The sequence below is a fragment of the Thermobia domestica genome, chromosome 1 (assembly GCF_964235325.1).
Source record: "Thermobia domestica chromosome 1, izTheDome1.hap1.1, whole genome shotgun sequence".
In the NCBI taxonomy this organism is placed as follows: domain Eukaryota; kingdom Metazoa; phylum Arthropoda; class Insecta; order Zygentoma; family Lepismatidae; genus Thermobia; species Thermobia domestica.
In genome coordinates this window covers 79,604,366-79,632,000 of record NC_137454.1, presented here as the reverse complement: position 1 = coordinate 79,632,000, position 27,635 = coordinate 79,604,366, and the positions used below count along the sequence as shown (strand labels likewise).

The window sequence follows — 27,635 nt, the reverse complement described above, 5'->3', positions numbered from 1 at the left end:
GAATGGACTTAATTCACAGTTTTTCCTTAACATTGAAAAATGAATTAAACATGCAGTAATAATCATTACTGAAAATTATCAAGATGGTTTAAGTAAACAAAAAATCAACCAATATTCTTTCATTTTCGCATAAGCAGTACAATTTTGCTGTGATTTTGCAGTTGCGAGTAAAATAATAATTCATCAGTATATTTCTTTCATCAGTAATTAACATTTAACGTTTATTTATATTTTAATTGTTAATAATGAACGATTAACGTTGTTACTGTTATACCTGGTTTATTTATTGCATTCCGTAATATTCCTAACCTTGCATATCAAGTAGTAGATAGATTTTATTTTGTTCCTTCGTCTACTATTAAGATAAAATACTAACGTAAAGCTCATGATTCATACAATACAAAGCAAAACGAACTCTAAAAGAATTAATACAAGCAGAATACAACAGTTACTTAATATAGATATAGAGTAGATCATTCAAATTTGAATTATTGATAATAATGAAGATATATGAGTTTTAATACAAATAACAGGAATAACATTTGATAGAGAATAATCATGTTAATGATATGTATGGTATATTTACGATTTGTAACCATGGCCCTGGTAACAACGTTAAATTCAGTTTCTCAAATTAACTACGTTAGTAAATTAAGTTTGTTATCCTAATCAGGATAATATATTACGTTTATTCTTGTTAAGGGGTATGAATATGTATTATCATTATTAAACAAAAGTATTTTTCTGACTTAAATGCGTTACATTTAGGTGTAATTTTGTTTGCAGTAAAAGTATGAACAATCCTTCTAAATTTAATTTTATTAACAGTTAACTAAAATATTGCAGCCTTGTAGCTAAGGAAATATAATATTAAAAGTTTCCTTTAATATCCTTTGAAATAAATCTGTACTCGCAAATAATATAGTTTCATTGCTGCCAATATTTCATACGGTCTTGACAGACTTTCTCCAAGTAATAAGTGTAGGATTTAGTCACGAAGGTAATAGACATACAAAGATTTTTCTTACTGTCTGAAAAACGTTTAACGCAACGACTGTTATTTTCCCTTATACGATATATATCTTGTAATAAAGTACATATAACACTTGTTTACGTGAACATTGTTCAATATAGAATGAAGTTTAAGAATCATTGCATCCCATGTGTTTGCGTGAGTGTGTATGTGCTGTTTTCCACTTAACTTGAGTGCACTGTTTTTCTCACTTCCCTATTAATACTAATCTTTAGCTGCGGTGCAGGGAAGATAAAGACTGCAGACGAAAAGAAATGCATGGACAAGAATGAGTGCCTTGATAACCCCTGCCTAAACGGGGGAACTTGTATTAACAAGGAACCCAGCATCCGGTATAGCTGTATGTGTCCTGAAGGTTTTTGGGGAGAAAACTGTGAACTGGTACAAGAGGGACAAACTCTCAGACTCAGCATGGGAGCTCTTGCAGCCATTCTTGTTTGTCTTCTCATCATTCTTAGTAAGTCTTCAACATTGCATGCATGCTTTCCGTGCTCCCATCGACTTTATATGTATGTATCTATGTATAAAGTACAGCAGTGCTCGTCTGCCGTAAAGACTAACCCAGTACCCTAAGTCTGATTTGATCTGGTAAGTTGGAAACAAAAGATAGAAAGAAGTTCGTATATTGAATATATTATACACTGCGAGATTTCTTACTCTTGTTTCTTAGCGCGAATTATCAACATTCATTTTATTTCTATTAATCCGGTTAGCAGCAAAGATCTGGTTGCTTTTAAAAAATCTCCCTTCTTATTTAATGTTTAAGAGAATAAGTTAACCTTTCTTTTAATCAACATTTTAAAAACAATGCTTCAAATGTCTGAGCAAAAACAATTGTTGCAGAAATCAAATGCCCTTGGTACACGTAGTTCCAGGTTTAATTTGCCGATAAGAACACTGAACTTCTTTAAAATTGTGGAGAAACTTGAATGTATGAAATGCAGTGTGAATCAAGAAAAGTGAGAGGTAATGTATTGGAAATCAATGCACTGAACACACTTCATCTGTTGACATTGGACTGGCCATAGTCTTTTATTGACTGAAAACATCATGCTTTATAATTGCAAGTAGTATGTGCGTTACTCTTCGGACTAGGAATATGAGTATCACTGTTAGGATAAATCGAACAATTGATACAGTCTAATACTTGACAGTGTGTGTTTTTTCATATGCAATACATAAATAAATTAAAATAAATTATATATATATATATATATATATATATATATATATATATATATATATATATATATATATATATATATATATATATATATATATATATATATATATTCCAGCAGAATACTCTGGAACAAGGAGGAATTACCACAAGTTTGGGAAGAATCTATCATTCTTCCAGTTCACAAGAAAGGCGACAAAACTGAAAACATTGTAATAATTATCGAAGCATCTCTCTTTTGTTCCTCTCAAATACTCTGTTAGCAAGATTGGCTCCATACGCAGATGAAATGATTGGAGATTATCAGTGAGGATTTCGACAAAATCGATCAACTCTCGACTAGATATTTACCATTCGTCAAATACTCGAAATGAAATGGGAATACAGTACCCCTGTACATCAATTATTTACTGATTTGGGAAAGGCCTATGACTCGGTTAGGAGGGAAACGTTGTACAACATTCTTGCAGAATTTGGTATACCGAAGGAGCTCGTTAGATTGATTAAGGTGTGTTTAAATGAATCTCAAAGCTAAATCCTGGTAGGAAAATACTCGCCCATAAGCTTTAGTGTCGAGAATGGACTGAAACAAGGAGATGCACTATCGCCATTATTAATCAGTTTTGTTCTGGGGTACGCTATAAGGAAAATCAAAGATTGCTACCAGAGCCTAGAGCTGAATTGTACTTACCAGGTTATGGTGTATATTGATGATGTAGATCTAATAGGGGATGATATGAAGACAGTAGAAAGAAAGATAGAAGTTTTATTAAATGCTTGCAGGAGCATGAGTTAGGAAGTAAATGCAGAGAAAATTAAGTGCATGGAAATCCGTCGTAATTCTAATGTTGCAAATGATGGATACGTTAAAATATCAAATAATACTTTCGACAAAGTGGATACTTTCAATATCTAGGATATATATTAACAGACCAAAATCATATCCACGAGGAAATTAGATATCGACTGAAAGCAGGAAATTTGTGTTATTATTCAGTCCAAAATATTTTGTCTGAATATTGTACCGGTAGAATTATGTAAAATAATCAATTATTTTCGAAATATTGCTCACTGAGTAATTCGTCGCCCTACTAACCATGTAATATTATAATTGATTTGCAGATTTAGTTCATGATTATTGCGAGAATATCAACAACGTTGACTGTGTTTACCAAATAATATTTATAATTACTACATTATATCAAAAAATTATTACAAACCCAGAAGAGCTGTGAAGAATACGAACTGACTATAAATGTTAAAACATGAAAACAATGGTGATTGGAAAAATGGAGCTATGTCAACTGTAGAAGCTATGGAGAGGAAGTAATTTTCGATTACTTTGATAGAAGTGGTGAAGATGAAATTCACTGAATATCTTAAATATGGACGGGAAGGAAACAGGGAATAAAAATGGTGAAAGAAACCTTATGTGCAAAAAAGAAAAGTGTATTTCGTAGATAGCTAGATTAAAAGTTACGAAAAATAACCATCAAATGGTTCGTGTGGAAGCGTGGACATTACGAGAAAGGAATAGGATACTTCAGAATGTACATATGGAGAAGAAGAGATGAAATTATCTGGATAAAACAGAAAAAAATTAGCCATAGTATGGGAGAAAACAATATTGGAGATAAATTAAAAGACGAAAGGAGTTACTTATCACACCATTTCATAAGAAATTGTATTCTGAATGATGTGATAAAACATATGATAGAAAGAAAAGAAGAAAAAGAAGAGGACTAGAGCTGACAGGCGATATTCAAATGTATAATTCCTAAGTCGAGAGGAAGAAGTAAACTCAAAATTGTGGTGCATGGAAAGCTTCCTTTGCAATAGGTGACATGCCAGTGATAATACAGTGCTGTGTTGGTGATCTGGTATCTAAAATATTCAGGGAAATTGTTGTATTATTCTTAGATTTCTGCAATCTTCTGAGGAAAGGGAGAAGCTTTACGTTTCAAACCTCTCATCCCCAAGATAGTATTTTTTAAAAAAACTTTCATCCGTATACTCTATGCTAGAGTTTTTTTTCTCGAAACTTTAATTCTCAAGATAGACTGCACCTAATTCTTGCTCTTTACCACCAATCAAATAAAGCAAATAATTCACAATGTTATCATACGTTATTCACACGAGAGTTAAAACGTCTAAATGTTGTGTTACATCTTTTATATTACCCATTGTATATATATATATGAACTTCTTTCTTCCTTTTGATTTGTGTATTTGCTTTATTTTTGCTTTCAGTATTTCTGTTATGTTATTATTTTGCGCCATATATATCTATTTGTTTTGTTTATGTTAATTTTGTGGTCATGGTCACTTATGTAGCTGTCCAGAAGGTTCAAGGGTACAAGGAATAACTTGTGTGGATGTAAACGAGTGCGAATGGCGACCGTGTCAAAATGGAGGCAACTGTGAGAATTATGAAGATGAACGAATGTACGCATGTCACTGTCCATTGGATTACACGGGAATGCATTGCGAGTTAGAGGTACTAGGAGCTGGCACGATTACTCCGTCTGCAGATTTCATCATTGCCGTTGTTGTCTGTATTTTAACATTGCTCAGTAAGTTTTATGTTTATTGCTTCTTCTTATGTTTTCTTTTTATTTAAGATACTTATTATTTCTTTTAGTTATTTTTAGTTATTTTTTGGAAGGGTTAAGTATGTTAAATTGATTTTGAATATATTAATTATTTAATAAATACCGTCTAGGATCCCACACAATATAATGAAATGCCATCTCGTCTCAATCTTAAAATGATGGGATCTTAAATTAAATATATATCATTTTTATTTTTCGCTCAATACACGAAAGAAAGTATTCAATAAGGTTATATTGAAATAAGGTAAGAGGCAGAATTTCAGTTTTCTATATTTTTTCTTCTTATTTTACAGTGTATTTTGATTTATAATATATTATAGTGTAATCTATTGTCTACCATAACTAGGCTTCGTCATGTAGATGAGAAAGACAATGTACAAAGTAGGCTTACGAAGCAATCAGCGTGTTTCACTGAAAGGTTAAATGGAAGACTCTTTCTTTACTTTAGTCTTTCTAATCACCTGACGAAGTCTAACGGTATTTGGCAATAATGTTTTCCTGTTTGAAAATTCGTCCAGTAGTCACTTTGTGTACTGTCAATTTACTGTAATAGTGATTCCCGTCATGCTTATAAAGTGTATTATGTTTTACTATAATAATTAAGCAGTTTTGTTTTTAGAAATATATATATTTTAAATGAAAAGAATAAAATCTAGATTTTCTAGAACTCTTTATCCATTTGTAATCTGCCGTTGTGGACTAATTCTTAAAATATACGCATATATTTTGAACAGAGTTTAGTTCTTTGAGAAATCCGACCTCTGATCTTTTAAGATTAATTAAATAACTTTTTGTAATCTTTCGGGATTAATTAAGTACTAACAGTTCCCATACTTAATCATACAGGTATATTTTTATAAAAAGGCCTTGTGTCCATCTTAAACATAAATTAAACATAACTTTCTTACAAGGCTGTCTATATATGTACATATATAGACAGCCTTGTAAGAAAGTTATGTTTAATCATACAGGTAGTGAAAAAGTAATTTGGATCACAGTTTCCTATATTGTTTTTCCAAAAATTTAAAATCATTGGGAAACATAATTTCACATGTATGATATATTCATTCGCCTATCTTAAAATGTTATCTTAAAAAATCTACCTATGAAATGACTTAATGTGTGTTTAGGAAGGGTGTACGGCAATTTCTTACGCCAGAGGTACAAACATTATCTTTTCTGTTACATGTTAATATTCCGTTTTACAAAGAAAGCATACCTCAACCTTCCAAAGAAGAATATAGTTTCCGCATCCTCAGCATAGATGACCTAAAATTACAGAATATGTTCCTTGTTGCTCTCTATAAGCTGTTCCTTGTTCTTAATATTCTAGGTAGCTATAAGAACAAAATAGTTATCTCAGTTTAGCTTGCCTATTTTGTAGAATATATCACTTTTTCAACTCATTCATTCAATTAGAACCAAATTCGCTAAACTGATCTATTTGACAACACGCAACCTTGCCTCACTTTGCATCGATGATACGTAGGTTTACAATACCTGCTCACAAGTTGGATCGGGCGACATGCCTACAGTGAGTGAACTTATTATTGAAGAGCATAATACGAGGTTTACGATTAGATTTTGATTAGAAATATCGTAAGTGATTAAATTTTTCGAGTTATTAACTGAAGGAGTTTCATGCCAACTTGCACGTATGTATATTACTGTGTGTAATAGTGTCAAGAACAGTTGAGTTGATAAACGATAGTCTGAGCCCCTAAGAAATTAATTTTCCCAATTCTCTCATGATTAGGTGCAGGATTTGTCATCACGTGAAAATAATTACTAAAATAACCCTTTATAGATACAAAAAAGGTCAACAAAGAAAACCGTTCACAGCAATAAGACAAGTTGATTACATTCTCAAAATTCAAGTATAAATGATGTGAAAATTTAATAAAAATTAAGGTTTAATAAGATAACGTTTAAATCTTTACCTCATTGCAGCGTTCGCTATTTAAATTCCGTAAATGTTTATTACGAAAATAATGAAATACGAGGCACGTCCAGAAAGTAAGTTCCGTTTGGTAATAAAATTAAACTGTGTACAGATACAGAAAAATTATTTATTGCACAAAATTCTACAACTCTTAAACTACTTTTCCACATAACTGCCGAAATTTTGCAGGCATTTGTCATAGCGTGGCACAAGGTTTTGTATACCTTCTTCATAGAAGTTTGCCGCCTGTGTCTTCAACCAGTTGGAAACAGTTTCTTTCAGCTCGTCGTCATTATTGAAGTGTTGACCGCCAAGGAAAGACGTGAGATGTAAGAACAAATGAAAGTAACCCTGCGGTTTTCCTGGATCTTGTCATCAATCGCGTGAACCAGTTCTTCTGTAACCAAAGATGGACGCCCACTTCGTTCTTCATCGTGCACGTCACTACGTCCTTCATTGAATTGTCGGACCCATCTTCTCACCATTGAATCATTCATCGCATTTTGTCCGTAAACATCGCAAATTTGCCGATAAATTTCACTTGGTTCCACTTTCATCGCATTCAGAAAACGAATCACAAGCGGCGGGATTTTCAATCAACACCGACATTGTAAACAAGCACAACAAAGCGTACGTGACTGACAGCGATCTCCAAATGGCGCACGTTTCTTCTCCTTGATACAGAGCGTCTACCGCGCATGTGCGGAACTGCGATCGCAGCGCTGCAGCGGAGATAAATTGAAACAGAACTTACTTTCTGAACGTGCTATGTACTATCAATGTCATTTTTCTTCACCTTGTGCCTCAAAATATTTCCCAAATGTCGATATTTTGTTAATATTTCAACTTATCCAAGAGGTTTTATTGTTTTCTTATTACTTTATTATTGTTAATCTTTTCAAAGAAATAAATGAATTATAAATTCATGCTATTAGTTACCACTCAGTTTTATTGTGATATACAATAATTTAAATAATTCATTTATATTTTACAAGTTTACAATTGTGAAAGTGTTATAGGTGTAAATAGTATACAATGAAGAAATGACGTTTTATCAAACCATTCAAATTCCAGTTCATTAAATAAAACAGATAAAATAATCTCTCATATAAATCAATGAGCTAAAAATCAAAGATGGTGCATTATTAAGTGTAATATATTTTAATATTTATACAATCCACAAAACAACTTAGTATATATATATACTGTAAACTGAAGTACAAGAGAAAATATAAATATTTATTGTTTTATTTGAAGAGTTTCATAGTTTTATAGCTTATTCTAAAGTACTATAGCAATGGTTTCTAGATGGAGTGTCACAACAACTCTGGTGTGTCATTAAATTTTAGAGTTTAAAAGTAATAGTAATAATAATTAATTAAAATATGTTTTGGGACAGGCTATACCAGTCAACGCCTCCAACAGCAGCTACAACGCTCAGGACGACATAGCGTCAGTACTTAATAATAAAAAGTAAAAAAATTAAGTGTCACAATATCCTGAGCGTTCTGTAAAATGTGTCACAATATCCTGAGCGTTCTGTAAAGTATGTCACAATATCCTGAGCGTTCTGTAAAGTGTGTCACAATATCCTGAGAGTTCTGTAAAGTGTGTCACAATATCCTGAGCGTTCTGTAAAGTGTGTCGTTACTCAAAACAGATTGGGAAGCATTGCACTATAGCATTAGAACTTTTTTTTTTTAAAAGAAAACCACTTTGTATTGTAGATTGTATCACAGTACTAAAATTTCCTTTTCTCTCTCTCTCTCCTATAACAGTTTTAGTGCTAGTATTTGTGGTTTATAATCGTCGCCGAGAAGCTCACATAAAATATCCCGGTCCAGATGATGATGTACGAGAAAATATAATCAATTACGACGATGAAGGCGGCGGTGAGGACGACATGACTGCCTTCGACATTACGCCGCTACAAATTCCTATTGGAGCTCCTGGTCCAGAAATGGCAGTCCCCAAATTACCTTGTGAGTACATGATGTGATTTACTGTCATTACTGCAATTGTAGATAGATAATTAAACATCAAACTATTTAGTTACTTGACATATGGAAAATTATTTTCTTTGAAAATAGGAAGAACAATCTATGTAGTCCGTTTGTATGTTCCATCATCATGTGAAAGCTACCTTCTAATGGAGATATTTTTATTATCATTTTTTTTAATTATCATGTGCTTCTTTTGAATTACACACGGTTATGGATATAAAAGCACACAAATTTTGTGCATGGATTTTGGTTAATTGGATACGAATATGTCATTCGCTTGCTAGTACACATTCAATATGACTGACACGGACGGAAAGATACTTTGTTTTTCTTCTTTCTTTTAAATCGCTAAATGTATAGACACGAAATTTGATATGTGAAGTTTTTAGAAACATAAAATATTACATTCGCTTGCACGAATTCAATATAGCTGACGCAAAGGAGGAGCAGGATTTTATAAATCGCTGAATATACAGTAAATGCACGAAAGTTGGTGCGTGAGATTTTTACAGTCATAATATATTACATTTGCTTGCACCTGTTTAATATGGCTGATGCAAAAACATACGGGGACAGCGTGGTTAGAGCGTGGGACTCACGTCCACGTGATTCCGGGTTCGATTCGCGGCCGGTGCTTCCCAGTTTTCGACATCCACCCAGCGTCGTCGTGAGGCAAACTGGGGAGTCACGTGAATGAAAGACGTGGCGGCCACTAGGTCTACAAAGTTCCCGATACGCCGGTAAGTGACAGAGCGATCCAGCGTGCTGACCATTGCTGGACATAGTTCAGCAGGTCGTTGACAGATGGCGCTGGAACGGCTCAGGCCCTCAAATGGGCTGTTACGCGAATTGGTTTGATTTGTTTTAGATGCAAAACATTTTTTTTTTTCAATCTGTGGATGTACAGGCACAAAATTTGGTTTGAGAGCTCTTTTTAGACACATAAGAACATCACATTCGTTTGTACGAATTATTGAAATTCCATCTCGAAGGAGTGGGGAAAGGGATTTTCTTTTATTACACTAAATAGATTACGACAGATATTATTGTTATTACTTCTTTTGTGCCGTTGGACGTGAAGGCATTTGCTATATATGGTATACTTTAAATTCAACGTTCATTTCTCAGAAGACTGAGAGTGGACTTACAGTTTAACGTGGGATGTGAACACAAGTTCCCATCAGGAATGGAACCTAGGTCTTACGTTCTAAAGGCATTAATGCTAACTATTTAGCCACAGGGAAACTACATATGCGGCTTTGCTTTGGAAAATATGAGTATGTCATTCACCAGAATGAATTTGGTAGGGTAATGTTTGTCATTGTTATTTTTTATATTATATGTACGTTTTTTAAAAACTGGGTTTACCTTACACTAATATAGTGGACGTTGTCTGGCATTAACAAAATGCCATGCCATTTAAAAATTACATTATTTGCCCTTCCATGCTGTTAATGTGATCAGATTTTCAGTCGGGGACTGAAATTCTATAAAGTAACACTAAAATTTTTACTATCTTTAGACTGGCTTTTTATGATTAGATATTGTAAAACATTTTGAGATTCCACGAAATACTGTTCAACGTAAGATAAATATACCAAATGATTGGTAGATTAAATTTAAAATTAGATAAAGTATATCCCGTCCGAGTTGGCTCCCTGCTGTTCTACAAGGATGTCCAGCTTACGGAAGTGCTCAATTTACGAAGTAATAATAGGATATATATTACTTCACATCTAGGTAAATATGTTACTAAATCAAGGAGTTAACCAATTCAGCAGGTTTAACTGTCTGAATGAAAATGCTAGTAATTCATAGTCACTTCAAAGGAGTAAATGTGAAATAACATATCATTCCTAAGTGCTTACCCCAACAGAGTAATGTATAGAAATAAGACATTATTTTCATTTATTTTTCTAGTCCCACCAATCGGTCAGGAACCCAATGTCGGAATGTTCATTGATGAGCACAAAAAGCGAGCAGATAGCGATCCCAATGCCCCGCCATTCGATGACCTCCGAAATTACGCCTACGAAGGTGGCGGCAGCACTGCAGGATCTCTCTCTTCTCTAGCCTCAGGTGAGTTCTTCAACAGTATTTTCATCATCTTAAGTTCTCTTTTATTATTTTTATAATTCTTGCAAATTAAAAAGCTTTTAACATGCTATGGTGTTCCATTACATATACCTGATGTAATAATTGTTTACCATAATACATGTTATCTTCTATCGCCACGCGAACCTCTTATACCTTGATAGTAATTGTCAATATATGTCTTATATCAGGGTAACAAAGCCTAACATTTAAGAAAGGAACAATCAATACACACGTTATAAGTGTCGTATATATATATATATATATAATTACTTATCAGAAAACAGTAAAAACTTAATCACACACACATTTTAATAATAATAAAAATAAAAAGTACACTACAGCTAGCATACACGTGGAGTCAGAAGAACATGTTCTTGATTTGATTTCCATCTATTTCTTATCTTCCCCAGCTGATGAAGCATTTAGTGAAAGAGCTTATAGTGTACTCTTTTTAGTGGTGTGTTACGTTTTCACTATGTTTTCATATAAGGTCCTTTTTAAATACGTGAGAACAATTAATCTTGCACAAGTCAGAGTTCTACATTCTTTAAAAATAATAGGTTTACATAGTTATAAACTATTAAGATATATCTATACCTATGAAACCCAAAAGTCCATCGCCCACGAAACAAAACTGCGCTATTGAGTTCTTTCCTGTAGCAGTTCAGTCCAATTAGATTTTTTATAATCTTTTCCTTTATTTTCTTCCTAAAGATTCTTTATTATATTATCCAGATAACTTCTTCTTATACTAAGCCACAGTTTTTTTTTTTTTTTTTTTTTTTTTTTTTAATCCGTACGGACTTTACAGTTAAAATTTTATGCATCTACTTCCTTTGTCTATCTTAGAAGTCTCGATATATATTTGCAGTCGAGTACATATTGTTTTACTGTCAGTGAATGTAAATTTAATGTGTTTTCTTTATCTGCGTACAATAATTTTAAGCTCATTTATAGAGTATATTTTACTAAAAGAGTAACGGAAGAATCATAGATGTGAATTATTTTATCATCAGCTATCTTTAGTGAATAGAATTTCTTTTTTACATTATCAGAAGTTACGAAAATTAAATTAGATTTCTATATATGAGTGGCTCGGGCGAACATAATGGTAAGCGCCAGTTCCGGTGAAATTGAGCTTTTAGATGGAATGAGTTGTGATTGAACTACAGACGAGTATGTAGGTACTTTGATTTCGATTTTATGTTCTAACATAAAACTTAATGCAAGCTAGGCTAAAGGAGACGGTGATGACTAGAAATGCAGGAAGTGGTGGGATGAAGAAAGTGGAAGGAAACGGGAGAACCCCGAGAAAACCCATGCACACGGTGTTTGCCCACCACAAAGTTTGCTTGGCGTGAGCTGGGATCGAACTAAAGACCCCATGAAACACAGGTGCACGCTCTACCACTGAGCCACCGCGGCCATTAAAATTTAAAGTTTTGTGTTATAATTTAAACATAAAAGTATTTATTTTAGAGATGTAAAATACTCTCAAATGTGCTATTATTTGTGAAGAAAAGAGATATGAAGATTAAGTTTATTTGCCAATTTTTAAAAAAATGTATATAGTGGGTAAGTTGATGGAAAAAGAAGAAAAATATACTCAATTCTGACATTTTGAAGAACGGAACGTTCGAAATTAAATTTTTGTTTTCTTAACCTTAAATGGACTTTTTTTTTTTTTTTGTCATTACTTAAAGTAACTTCTTCAGTAAACTTACAACATACTTGAACCGTCATATTATGACTCATTATGACAATGTGATCCAATGTGATCGAACATGAGTATATCCTAATTAACTGTGCACATTTACTGTTATTTTTTCCTATCCATTTTTCTCTCCACCATATAAAAACATCTGAAACAATCAAAAGTGTTAGCAGATTGATTTTACTATTATTATTATTATAGTTTCATAGCATGTTTACGTACTATAGTCTTCTGAATTTTAATAGTGTTGTATAAATGTATGTAGCGTAACATTTTTCTGTTTTTTCTTTTGGTAAAGGTACGGATGACAACGAGCAGGATTTTGACTACCTGAACGGTTGGGGTCCTCGATTCTCAAAACTTGCTGACATGTATGGTCAAGGAGAGAGCGAAGAGGAAGACCAGTAAAAACAAAAAACCAAGAACGAAGATCTCATATAAAAAAGAATAATATTATTAATAATAAAAAGTCTCAAAAAATAATAACCCCACTAAAATGTATGTGGGTTTGGTTACCTCCATTATTTTTTTTAAGTTTTTCAAAAAAAAAAAAATAGTGTTAATTTTTCTTTTTTTTTAAGTTCTACTACGAGTCATGTTTACTGGGGCATATATGTAAACACACACACACACCTACACACACGTTGTTATTACCTATCTATCCATGAACATTAACAGATATGCGTTTGTCATACGTAAAAAAGGTAAAAAATATTTATATTTAACAAACACACACATATGTATATGACGAACATGAAGGCAAAGAGGTCAAATAAATTGATTGTAAGAAGGGGTTGTGTGAACTGATTCGGAATATAAGAAAAAAGTAGGTATGATAGTTTCATAATTGATTTAGTCATTATATGGATGCTACATTTTGCCACCAGTAGTAACAGACTACAAAAAATAATAAGACCTCACAAGGCCCCTCCTTTGCATTATATTACCATCTCCCGTACTTTTATCAATGTATTATACGTTGATATAATCCAGTATATATATATATATCAAGCCCTCTGTCTCAGGTTTTGTATGTCAAATATGTATCTCCTGTTTTCTTCGCAAACAATTCCAAAGTGAGTGAAGTATTTAATTCGATGTGGCAAGAAATTGTTTTATATTTTTGCCCATTTTAAATTAACTGTGTACAGAAAATATATATATATGTATGCGATTTTTCATTTTGTTTGTTTGTGTGTGTATGTTTTACTATTTTTGTTTCTCTGATTTTTTTTCAGAGGAAGACTGATATTATTATTATTGTACTTTGCTCTCTAATGAAAAGTTGCGCCCATATACATACAGATATCTCTCTTTATATATACTATATATACATACATGTATGGTATCATGGGTATGACAAGCAACACAGACTTAAATTGGGGGATATTATAAAATGAGATTAAAATGAAAGCAAGCAAATTTAAATAAGACTGTACTATGTAATGAATTCTTACAATCACACTCATACTATATGCTGTACGGTTATTATTATTATTATTATTTCAAAAACAAATGGAGGCAGCAAGTGAGCAGTCAAGAACATTAAAATATGTTATACTGGAACATTGATAGACTGATGTAAATATACATATTATAGTATAATTCATTTTAAATTAATGACTCAGTGCTCCAGACTTACTAAAATTAGATTTTAAAAACTCTTGCTTGAAGATTAAATCAAGTACTTCACTGCGATAAAATTATTATGTAAATACAGTTTCAGATTTATTACACAATACTTCTCTAATATCGTACAGGAAAATCGATAATTGGCCATTGAAACCAACTGTTACAGTAAGTTAACAATTATTCGGTTTTGAAAATTATTGCGACTTCAACGGCGTAAATATTAAAATATATTGATAAACTTTTGTAAAGGTTTCAGTATGAATATGATTTACTTTTCTGCTCAAGTATATAAGACATTTGAATATTATATTTTATTTTATTTCCGTCCTGAGAATAAAATAAAACCATTGGCAACAAATCTGGCCAAAACTTAGAAGAAAAATCATTATGATAATTGTTCGTGCACGAAGGTGAATTTGTTAGTAAAGTAATTTCTTTCCTAAAAGTTCCCAGTTACTTTGGCTCATTCTTATAGGTGCTTACGTTACTTTTGTTCAATCCAGAACTTATAAGCAGCTTTTTTCATTTCACAGAAAGAAAAGAAAAGGAGAAAATTGTCTCAATTTCCAAGTAATTACTTTTCCACCTCTAACTCTTAAATTAATGACGATGCATCCGTACACTTAAGTAATCATTTCGAATAATTGATACTTTACTGTATAACTATCGCTATCTTTAGTAAATAGTAAATTAAAAAAGTTCTCTCTGCACATAAAAGAGTCCTACCATCATAACTCTGATATTATTTCTATCAAGTATTTGGTGCTAAAAGAAAAAGGAAAACTCAAATAATTGCTCATTTGTCTGCCTCATTTTTTATAGATGAATTATTATTCATTTTATTTTCTGTTCCATTTATGTATACGTGTATTATGTCCTGTTATTTTCATTATTTCACTAATATCTCCCCCACCACCTCCTCAAAACTGTATCCTGTGTACAACCATACTTTCGCTTTCATCCCCTCCCCTTTATATATAAAAAATACAACACAATAGGTAAAAAGAATATAGTCACACGTAGGAGTGGGGACGAAAACGTTATATCTGGCTGGACGAAACAGGAAAATTGAAAAAGAAAAAAACTGTCGTCGCCCAAATGAGTGCATAAGTGAATATTAAAGGGAAAAATCTCGTGTAAGTGAGAATGGATGATGGTTGAGTGAAATTTTGATGAAGTCCAAAGGAGAGAAATGTCCGTGTCTCACGAAGATATGAGTGTGCGTGTGTTACAAATACAATCAAAAAAAGAATATAATATATATATAAATATAAATATAAAGTGTATGTAGTATGTGTGTATGACTTTTATCTCCTCTCCCTGCCCCCCTTTTCCATGTGTAATTCGTTACCACTTTTACTTTGGACAGTTTTTTTAGTGCCAATGAAGTGAATCAGATAGATACTTCTGATGAAGACGAACTTATAAATATATATAAGTATATATAATATTATCTACTACATGTATTATGTAGAATCGTAGGTGAATGTACAAAAAAAAAGAATCTTTACTTGTGCAAAATGTTATATGTCACTTTTTTTTAAGTTATAAAGTGAAACAAACAAAATAAGACAAAGCGTAAAAACAAACGGTGTCAAGTGTTAATAGTCTTTAATATATTGCACTTTTTAAAACGTTCTTTATGTGTGCATGTCAGGAATTGATTAAGTAGTATAAAATTAATGTGTTGTTTCTGTTCTCTATGTTGATTCTACATCAAATGTTGAGGTACATTGCTACTTAATTTACCCGTATGTATTTATTTATTTTGTTAAGCAGATGAATACTTTTTATTACGAAATAAAAAAATGATAGATTCGACGAAAGATTGCAAATTAAATCTAGGATGTGTATGATAGTATAAAAGTAATGAATGACTTCTCTTTTTCGTAAAAGGATAAATGTAGAAACCATGGATATTCTTTTATAACCTGTGGCATTTAATAGCTATAACATTTTTTTTTTTAAATAAAAAAGTCGAATTGTTGCAATGAAATATATTTTAGTAAGTTAAGATTTTGGCAACAGCAAAACAGAAAGTTGAACAACTTTAAAAAGAATTATGAATTGGTATAGTCAAATTTTGAATACTCAATCTATTGGCTCAATAGCATATTACAATACTAATAAAGATATTAGTTTTAACGTAATGGTATTAGGGAAGCTCTCATAGTTATATTGCCATATAAATATTATGTATGTATGAACATTATCGATAAGGTATTACTCAGCGCAAGAGAAAATTTATATTAATGCAGACAACAGTTTATCAAGTTAATCCTTATTCTGAAACATTCCAAGAATATGGAAAGAAGTAAATGATATTTAAAAAATCACAATTCAGCAAAAACTGTTAAGATCAAAGAATCTGACATATTTAGACACAACACACACACACACACATCACACACACATGGGAAGAACGGATAATATTGTTATCAAGAATGAAGTGCAGAAATTATTTTATCTTCATATTATACTTTCATTAGAAGAAGAGAAACGTTCAGATACTGTTTTGTGTATCTTTGAACTTTTTTTTTTTTAAAAAAAAAGTAAAGAAAAAGAATCAACAGAAAATGTGAAGTGACTGATTGAAAAATTTTTTGGCATCAGGAAAATATTTCTTCGTGTACTGATGCGTTTTGCTGCTCAAATAGTGACTTGACTATTTCCTATGTTGTTAACTGTGGTAATGTACTGTATTTGGCACGAAAGTAGGCAAGTTTCAGCTATATATGATTATTAGTAGTATAATCATGATTATTCCCCCGATTTACATATAATAATGTATGACTTCTATATGTATAATATCTTCACTTTGATTGTGCCTATTCTTTATACATATAAAAGATGTAACGAAAAAAAATGAAAATGAAAACTTAGAAACACAATGCGAACTATGAATAAAGCTTAAAAAGTAAAGCGCGAAATTATTAAATCAAGAGATAATTTTTCGTACTGAGGACCAACATTCATATGTCGTAATTTTTTCTATCTAACCATCCTAATAGTGACTGGTTAAAAAAAAAATCATAATTTTTAAGAAAAAAATGCATCGATTATGCTGATCTCATAATAATGGCACAATAAAAGTGAAGATTCTAATACCTATTTTACATTAAGATTTAAAAAAAAGTGCTGCCCCTTGTAAAATTTTTACTTATGATATTTTTTTTATATATATATGAAGAAAAGTATGAATTCACAGCTGAAAAACAAAAACTTTACCTACCGTTGCAAACCTTCTTTTGTACTCCCGTTGTTTACTGTTGTTATACTAATAACCACGTATGTAATATGAGTAAAAAAAAAAAAAAAAAAACATTCAAATTTAAAGGTAAAAATGAATAGTAGAATGAAATTAAGTTTTTTTTAAATACAGTAGTGTATCTTTTTTTTAAAAAAAAATTAATGGTACCATAGTATTTAGATTCTCGTGACATCATATTGCACATCCTCGGCTATGCCCCAAAACCTCACAGACTCCATATCACTGCCATCTAGTGTTGAAAAACAGAAAAAAGTCATGTGTGTTTATTTTTTTTTTTCTAAAGAAAAAACATCATACACATCATTTATCATATTGAATGAGCTCTATTTAAATATAAGTATATATACATATACTCTTAAGATATTATTAAGAGTTAAGTTGTGTGAGTGTCAGTGGAGAGAGCTGATTCCGTTTGGTTATTATCTTCAGTTTTTACTGATACTGAAACAAAGTAATAAGGTGTAATAATAAAACGTTAAAGAATACAACCATTCCTCTATTGCAATTGTGAGATTTAAAAAAAGAGAATTTTAAGAAAAAAAATACAGAAATTTTGTACATTTTTACAAATATTCATACCTTAGAAAATAACATATTGTGAAAATAAAAAAATAAATAAATAAATAAATAAATATATATATATACTGTATATTGGTGTAAGTTTAGGAAAAAAAAGTCATTTGTATGAGCTGCACACTACTATTATTACTACTACTACTATGTAAAAAAATACATTTCTTTAATGTCTGATTTTTAGCTGAATGTGTAACTTGTAATAAGTAGTGCAGAATTCAAGTAAAAATAAATAAATAAATAAATAATGAATAAATAAACAGAGAGAATGTGTGTGTGAAAGATACAAAGGGAAAGAAATATGCATTTGTATGCATTGTGTTGATATTATATGTATAAAAAAATGAAAGAAATACTCTTCGAAACATTCCCTCGTCTTAAAAAAAATGTAAAAAAATCACAGCTTGAATTTTGCACTTGTTTTTATTGATATATACCGTATCTATATATACATATACAACAGGGCAGAATGAAAGCTTTAAGGTACTACTTTTTTTTAAAGTATTACACACCTGTTCTTTTTTTCTGTGTTATTTGTTGTGTGAGTGAGCGAGAGGACATTAGATGAGTTAATAATGAATACTAATGAATAAAGGAAAAAAAGAGAAACAAATACGAATTTTTCTGTTGTTTGTAGAACAAGGAAAAGAAAAAACCATAAAAACAGTCATCTGCTGTGATTTTTTTTTTCGTGGCAATTGTGTGATTTTTGTGAACGTTTTGATGTTTGTGTTAATTTTTTCAGCTGTGATTACCTAGCTGTATAGTTTACATAACAAATAAAAAAATACACCATTAACATTTTCATGTTATTTTCTTTATACTTCCTTGAAGAACAGCAAAATAATTTGAAAGAATATTGCATCTTTTTACAAAAAAGAAAAAGAAAAAAGAAAGAAAACTTCCTTTCGAAAACGGACTAGTTTTATGAATAGAGGCACGAGTTTTTCACAATGCGCGATAAAACGAAATGCATCAGAATAAAGTCATTTTCAGTTTCCTGACGTTTTATGATACCCTATATGTATTTTTGTTGGTTTCCGTTGCGCGATAAAACGCGAAAATTCAAAAATAAGTTTTCATTAATTTAAAAATGCCTGATTTCCGCTGAGGGAACGGTAGAACGTGGCATGAACGGTGCATTTTCGGTGATTCGGACATAACTATAGAGAACATGTTGCGCGTTAGCTATCACCAAGCAGTGCCAATTGTAAGTTTTTTATTATTATTATTATTATTATGGACTGGTGACAAACGTACAACAATGAAGAACGAAAATGTGGAAACGTGTAAATATGCTTATATTTAATGCTTAAATGTAACTTGTTCCTATGTGTTTTCAGTAGACAGCAAAACTTTCCTACTCATAGTGAGTTTAGTTATTGATTTTCCTTCGGTTTGATTAAAAAAATATAATTTTCTATAAGTGAAATTTAGAATGTCAAGTGAAATATTCAGTTTATTTTGATTTTAGGTAATTAATGGTTTATTTCTGTAGTGATCTATGAATGGAAGGAACAATTGTAAAAATGTCAGGGAGTATCTTTTTCATAAGAACTACAAAATGCGAAACTTTATTTGGAAAATGCGACAAAACGCGGAATATGAAAAACGAAACGCGAAATTTTCAAATTCTTACTGCGAAAAACTCGTGCCCCTATAAATTTCCACATATATCAGTTGCAGAATTCATGTTCACCAATTATTAGAGCATGGGTCTCTCTGGCGAGGACGCCCTCTCTCACAAACCTATGTGTAGAAGAGGAAACGGATTAATGAATAGGAAAGAAGTACAGAAGTAGGAAGAACCTATGAATGTTACAATTATTATTTAAAAAAAAAAAAAAAAAAATCATACACATTTTTTATCACATTGAATTAGCTCTGTTTAAATATAAATGTATATGTATCGGGTGTTCTAAAAATGGCGCCCACGGACCACAGAGCCAAAATCATGCGAAAATGTCATATGATGGTATGCCCTCGGGGGCCTCCTTCAGCCGTTATTGGGCATCAAAAGTTCACAATGTGGCAAAGTCGTGGATTAACTTGGAGCATTACTCTACAAATACAAAAGCAGTTGAATCGATTGCTACACTAATAAGTGATGCTACTGTAGTGTCAATGAATATCGACTTTAGCTGCCATCTCGAAAGAATCAATATAATTATTTGATAGATTGGTAGATCTAATCTATGATTCTTTATTTGCGACGTTGGCACATAGTGCAATTTGTGTCTCCATACGAGGACTCAAAAGCTATACAAATATATATATATTTTTGCTTTGACTTCTAGAATAATGCTCTGTGGTCCGTGGGCACCATTTTTAGAACCCCATTCCGTTTGGTTATTATCTTCAGTTTTTACTGCAGTACTACATTATTATATCAAAACTATCTCCTGAGTGCCGTGATATGATGGAAGTAAAATAACGGAGGTAGAGAGAGACTACAGTTAATGGATATTATTAAAGTATATAATTGCACATCAAGACAAAGATATTGAACGCCAAATGTTAGAAAAAGAACGTAAAAGTTGTCAGTCCACAATCTTGTGCTGACTAAGCTGGAATCCCACAGAGAAATATATCTTGGAAGAAAAGTAGAGTACAGCAAGTTGGAATACTGAAACGTTTAAAGACGAAAAGTAAAAATAGATTTGTTTGAAACTTCAAGACAAGTATATAAGTTGAGAGAAAATAGTTACAGAAACAAACTAGTTGTGGGAGCACTTTGAACTTCGCGAGTAAAAGTACGGTGCCATAAAGGTAGCAAACCTAGAAGCATAGATAATATAAGAAACTTTGGAAAACAAGGGGAAGGAAAGTATGGAAACAAAGTGCACTGAAAAAAGGAAAATAATGTGTAGTAAGTTGAATTGCGAATAACGATGGGAAGTCGACAAAGACGGAAAATATACAATAAACGCAACGGTGGCAAAGAGGAAGGATAAAGGAATTTGAATAATGTATATAGAAGTAAATTCAACAGAAATAGAAAGACAGCAAGGAACACCTACTACGACACTATGGAAATGAGTCTTTAATGAGGGAAATACAGGTTAAAATGATCAAAAGAATGCATTTTGTTGTGCAACAGAAAGAATAAACGGTTTATTTTCAACATTAAAGAAGAGAATGAAGTAAACGAGAATCGCAAAGAAATTGCGATACTAAGGGACAAGTTCAAGTGTATATATAATGAAATGAAAAATGGAAAGATAGATAATATACGTAATGTTCGGAGTTTGTAAACAAATACGAAAAAGTCGTCACAAAACTTTTAGCAGAGAATTCACACTTTATGTACAAAATAAAATAAAATATAGGAGGATTATAGAACTACACTGGCGCAACCCATTTAAGAACGCACCATAGGAATTCACGTATTTCATTCAAAATTGGTACACAAGAAGGCGGTGATGGTAGGTTGTCATATAGACAATGCAATGCTTACTTTTAGCTTCTTGGTCACATAAGTCGAAATCTAACTAATTTCCCTCACTTCCCTGTGCATTGGTTTGCCCCTTTTCCCCCACATTCTTGCTAAGGTTCGTGACAAATTACGATTAAAAAAATATAAAATGTCAAAAATAACAACAAATCAACAATTAACAATGACAGTAATAAAAATACGAATGAAACAAACCAGAATAACAATTCGCAACCGACACACCACAAGTACTAAGATGTTGCACTAGCAACCTACTGAGATAATAAACTAATTTTTTAATGGTGTGCTTCTCTCAAAACCTTTCAAACAGCCTGACTGTTCTCTTCAAGCTTGCCATCGATGGAAATCAGTAGCACGAGATTTGGTGTACCAAATTATTTAGTTTTCAACAATTGGTTTCGACTACTAATATTCATTTACTTCAGATATGTTTAGTTTCTGAATTACCTAACTGAAGAACACTGTATGCAAAAACTCAGTACCTTATTATTTGAAAATATGATTGCGGTTTTCGATTGATATTTCCCTCGTTCAAATTTTCGAAGGTCAATGTACTGTAAATTCACTGCCATGCTGGCAACCCTTGATACCTCATCCCTTCAACACCTTAAAGGCCAAGCATAAACTATTTGCAACGCACATTCTGAAAATAGAATCGTCCTTTTTGTCACTCTTTACCCCGTCAATCCTCTGTACAGAGTTTTCTCGTGCCACGTGGACTGCACGTCATATGTAAGGCTACCAGCATTCCGATTTAGTCGAGACAGTCCTTTCTTTTTGGTCTTAGTCCCGACTTTTTTCCAACTGAAGTTGGGACGCGAAATTGCCTCTATTTTTGTAAATAGCTATTATTCTTTTTTTCGTACAAAATTTATAAGGTTCATTGTTAACACTTGTAATTTAAGTAATCGCATATTCATTATATATAAACCAGAAATAAGATAAATTAAATCCAAGGAAACTAACAAGCATTGTTTATTACACTATATTTATGTACCACAACAATATTTCTGAGAGTTGAATACAAAACTGTAACAGCTTCTTCCCAGCACTGATGAGCTACCAGCGGGAGAAGCCTCAGTTGGATGCTAGAATTTGACATACTACAGTTCATCATACCATATACCACATAGTTCGTCGCATGACAGCAACCAGATCAAATTTAAAAGCCTGGAAACATATTTCTGTTTTAGAGGCTTAGTGACTTCAGAAAATAACTGGAATGCTTACCAGTTATGCTAAAGTAAACTACCAATAATTTTTGTGTTTTCAACTTATTATTCAGCTGGAAATATTAAAAAGAAAAAGTCCTGGTTTGATGCTCTAAAATTATGGTAGCTTTTGTCATATGATTGGCCAGCGTAGCATTCCTTTTAGTTTTCTTTGCTTATACGGTGTTGAGAATCTGATGAAATTTACTAATAGATACAAGAAACTCCCTTTCGCTACAGCCCATAAAGATCTATGGCCAGTCAGATGGCGCCCGTTCAATTGGGTAATGCGTGCTTAGCCTATCACCTCTCAAGCGCCATTCTTTCTGATTTTCTGGACCGCAAATTGATAAATCTTAATTCAGATAACTCCATATTTGCCTCATGATGCTGAATCGTCACCCGGCAGTAAAGGACCTGCAGACGGAAATACCGCGCACTAGCAATTCTGGTAAATACGCGTATAATTTTATACATATTTAAATTTAAACATCTATTTTCTTTTTTAATACTTTCTATTCGCAACTGTATGTGGTAAATTTCGATACATATGCTACAGAGAAAGAGCTCGAAAACATGAAGAATACAGCATCTAACCAATTTGCTGTAATTTTGTAGGGTTAAATATAGGGCTTCTGGGACGTTTTCTTAATATCATTGTACAATAGTTTATTGTGATAGTCGTGGCATCGGGGTCACAAATGATTTGATTTTTTAAAGTTCAACGTCCCGTTCAGCAGCGAGACTATAGGACACGTGGACCTACTGATTAACGTGGAATCCGAACCACATGAGCTTCCGCCGAGAATCGAACCCGGGATCACAAATGGAAAATACTACATTTATTTACAATCTTGTACGAACATAATTCCAGATACAGCTGAATGCTAGTTTACACTGGAATATCTAACAAATCTAAGAGATGATAACTTAAAATACAACAATGCAACCAAGCGCTGACTCCCTTTTCCTGAGGTCGCTAGTATCGCTTGTTTACATGGTAGCAGACGGTGATTTTATAGAGTTGTCAATAGCTTAAAGCATTAGGAAACTGAACGTGCTAGAGACAAAACCAGAAGTAATTGAGAGGGAGAGGCAGTATCGATAGCAGATAATGCATGTTGTTAGTGCTCGATATCTTATCTTTCTTAAACGATCGGCATACGAACAACAGAAAGATCGATTGTTTCAGAAATTTAAAAAAAAAAAAAAAAAACAGAAAATAGTGTAATATTAAACAAGACGGCAAGGCCATTTGAAACTAATAAAATTTATTATTATTATTATTATTATTATTATTATTATTATTATTAGTAGTAGTAGTAGTAGTAGTAGTAGTAGTAGTAGTAGTAGTAGTAGTAGTATTTAATAGTTATGATGCATTTGTTGTGTCAGTGGTATCACAAGCAGTGGGCGATGACCCAGGACCTCACAAAGCCAAGAAGCTTAAATACAATTTGACACTGATTTTATAAAGATTGATCCATTCAATATAAATACAAACAATTATGAATTCGGATTTGTTTGCATAAAACGATACATAATGGTGGCTTGAAACAAACTTATCATCTATTCTTGTAATATTAGGCCACTAATATAGGTGACAGGCAGTGAGCTTACTTGAACATTGCAATAATGAAAACAAACAAATCTTTCATTTGTTTAGCTCTGATAATATTGTTGAGATTAACAGATTTCGAGAATTATTATTATTATTATTATTATTATTATTATTATTATTATTATTATTATTATTATTATTATTATTATTATTATTATTATTATTATTATCTATTTGAGAAATAAATGGAAGCGTTACAAACTTTTCTTGCCCAGGGATCCTCGAACATTTCTTGCCAGGGTCATCGTAAGAATTTACTACGCTGTGAGCTGTATGTTGCCCTAATGAATTGGAAAAGCAGCGTTCGAAAAATGCTTCTGTCCAACGCCAGTGTAATGTTATACTGCAGTGTATCATTTCGGTAAATCTCTCAGATTTTACTATGATCTGACTGCCAACTTATTTTGTTTTTCTTTCTGGTTCTTTTCCGGAAACAAAGGCGATATCTGTAGTAGATAAGAGGTTAAAAGGAATGTTCAGGTGATGAGGTTACTGCATGTACTTCACAGATTTCGGTGAACTAGAAACACTTGACAACTCCTTGTCATACTTTTCGTGGAAACGTTCGAAATTCCAGTACAATCAATCGGTTCGGACAGTTATTATACTAGTGACAGAGCGTGAAACTGCAAGAGTGATTAAACGGAACGGGTTGTGTAGTCTTCGTGAATGCTACGTAGATATCTCATTCTCATAGGTATCCATAATCGGTATCGAGTTGTGTTTTGTGTACTCGGTATATGTACTTGGTAGAGTAAAAGTTAGCAACTAGCATTCTGGTTTCAAAATCGCTGAAATCTCGGGTTTAAATTCTAGGATTGTCTATTTGTACTAAGAACTATTATTCCGCAAATCACGGAGCTATCAATGTTACTGGAGAAAAATCTAATTGTCCAATTTTCCATCATTTACCAGTCACCCGACTAACTTTATTAAATTCCTTCTAAACAGAGTATTAAATAATATTGCACATTATTAAACTACGTACTGAATAATTCAAAATTCTCATGCATTTCACACGACATTCGATCAATCAAAAATGTCTGAATGCTATTTTACTTGGGACACAGATTACTGAAACATATTCTGTAGTTGGTGACTCTGATGCCAAGGGATGTTTTGATGTTAGTTCCACTTGTGGCCACGACTCACTCACCGCTCTGTTGACCTATACCACTACTACTACTAATAATAATAAATAACATCTAAGTAATGGTAAAAAAGATTGACAATAGCTGACTAGAATTTACCCATTAAAATTACGTCGTAGTGCAGAGTTATACGCAGCTTTAGAATTAAACAAATCTACGGGTATAAGTAACATTTCATTGTATAACTTAGGTAGCCTGTAGAACAGAATGTCTTGAACTATTGACAATCTGGGTCGTACTATATGAAAAAGAAGTGTGTTACGTGTTCGTCTGAATGAAATTCGGAAATACAATTCTAAGAGTAGTGTTTCGGACCTGAGTTGGCCACGTGTGAGTTTGTATTGATATTTGAGATAACTGATTTTAAGACAAGTGTCAGGTAGTTGAATATTTGGTGTTCGTAACAGTTTGTGTTTTGTCATTGCATATGTGCGAGGTATTCTGAAACGTACTAGAGATAGGTTTCTAGGAGTTGACATTGTCCAGATAGGTGACCAATATTACGTTTTAGAATAAATTATTGCTTTGTAGAACGTTGTTAAGGAAGAGAGGTTCCGTATCTGTACGAAAGTCCTAGAAGACGCATGCTTACATACACGAAAACCGGTTTTTATCCAAAGTATGTCTCCTATGAAGACTTAGTAAGGAATTTTAATTTTCAAACATTAGAAAAAAGGAGATGTGTTTTTGATTTGTTGTTCTTACATAAATTATTAAATGGTAAAATTGATTGTCCAGAATTAGTTTCAGAAGTACTATTACGTGTCCCAACAGGTAAGACGAGGACAGCAAACGCTGGGACATTCTATTGTAGAAAAGCAAGAACAAAAATATTACATAAGTCTCCTCTGTGGAGAATGTGTGCTTTGTATAATGAAATGATTAGATTTCATGTAATAGATGTGTTTAGTATGTCAGAGAACAAGTTCAGAAGAATTATCATGCAATAACTTATGTATAATTAGATAACGTATATTTGTGTATGTATAATAGTGTATGTTAAATAATTCTGTATACAACAATATAACTGAGCATTAAGCCTGTTGTGTTGTCCTTATGAAATAAATAAATAAATAAATAAAAGTTAATTTTGTGTCAAAAGTAACTCCAAGATCGTATGACTATTGACTCGTATGATGGGCGAATCACTTACGTTGTATGAGGTGTGTCCAATATTTTTGGGAAAATGTTATGAATCTACTCTTATCGAGATTCACTGTTAAGAGCCGTTTTGCACAAAGAGGAAAAATTATGTATATCGTTTTGAAGTAGGTCAGGGTCTTCTGTACTGTTCACTTTTCTAAAGATTTTACAGTTGTCTGCAAATAATAAGATTCTGCTGGAGGTTGCGTTGAAGCGACTAGCCAAGTCATCAATGTACAAAATAAGAGTGGTCCAAGTACAATTCCCTGTGCTACTCCGGATATCACAGGCAGAGGGTTAAAAATTGATCCCCCCAAGACGACTCTCTGGGTGCGACCTTGTAGGTAGCTAGTCAATAAGGATAAGAGTGGCCCATGAATACCGAATCTGTTGGAGATTTTGTAAATTAGATAAGGATGGTTAATGGAATCGAAGGCTTTACGTAAATCGAAATTCTTTATGTACTATGTGAGTGTTAAGTTGTGCATTGTTGGAAATACTATGTGTGCCATGATTAAGCATGTTGCTTAGATTAGTAAGACAAGAACTATTGGACATGTTGGAAACCATGTTGGGTTGTGTTAATATAGGGAGAGGTAAATTTGAAAAGCCTGTCTTTGATAATTTTCTCGTAGACGATGGATACGTTTGAGAGAAGCAAAATAGGCCTATAGGATGACATGTGGTAAATTTGAAAAGCCTGTCTTTGATAATTTTTTCGTAGATGATGGATACGTTTGAGAGAAGCAAAATAGGCCTATAGGATGACACGTGATCTTTCGGTCCAGATTCATAGATAAGGGAGACATGGGTTGTTTTCCAAGAGGAGGAAAAATATCCCTCCATAACACACCTGTTAAAAATCAGTGAAAGAAAAGAAATAATAGATGTGAAATGCAGAAAGATCGAGTGTATATTGCCAGAGTCTGAGACTCTCTCAGATGGGAGAGAAAATTAAAGAGTGACTCAACCTCTGAATGAGTGGTAGGTATGTGAGA

General features: G+C 32.4%; 1 protein-coding gene across 5 annotated transcripts in view; it reads left to right on the top strand.

The window, feature by feature from the left end:
• Positions 1-18,856, top strand: part of LOC145686523 (neural-cadherin-like) — a 698,042-nt gene extending 679,186 nt beyond the window's left edge. For 3 of the 5 annotated variants that reach the window (XM_081759925.1, XM_081759916.1, XM_081759958.1), the window contains exons 24-27: positions 1,249-1,490; positions 8,546-8,749; positions 10,691-10,849; positions 12,880-18,856. In XM_081759925.1, the coding sequence (XP_081616051.1) occupies positions 1,249-1,490; positions 8,546-8,749; positions 10,691-10,849; positions 12,880-12,989 (715 nt within the window). In that variant the 3' untranslated portion in view covers positions 12,990-18,856. Of the gene's footprint in view, positions 1-1,248; positions 1,491-4,547; positions 4,787-8,545; positions 8,750-10,690; positions 10,850-12,879 lie in introns of all 5 variants that reach the window. The other 2 variants (XM_081759947.1, XM_081759936.1) reach the window with 1 other exon arrangement.
• Positions 18,857-27,635: the final 8,779 nt, after the last annotated feature.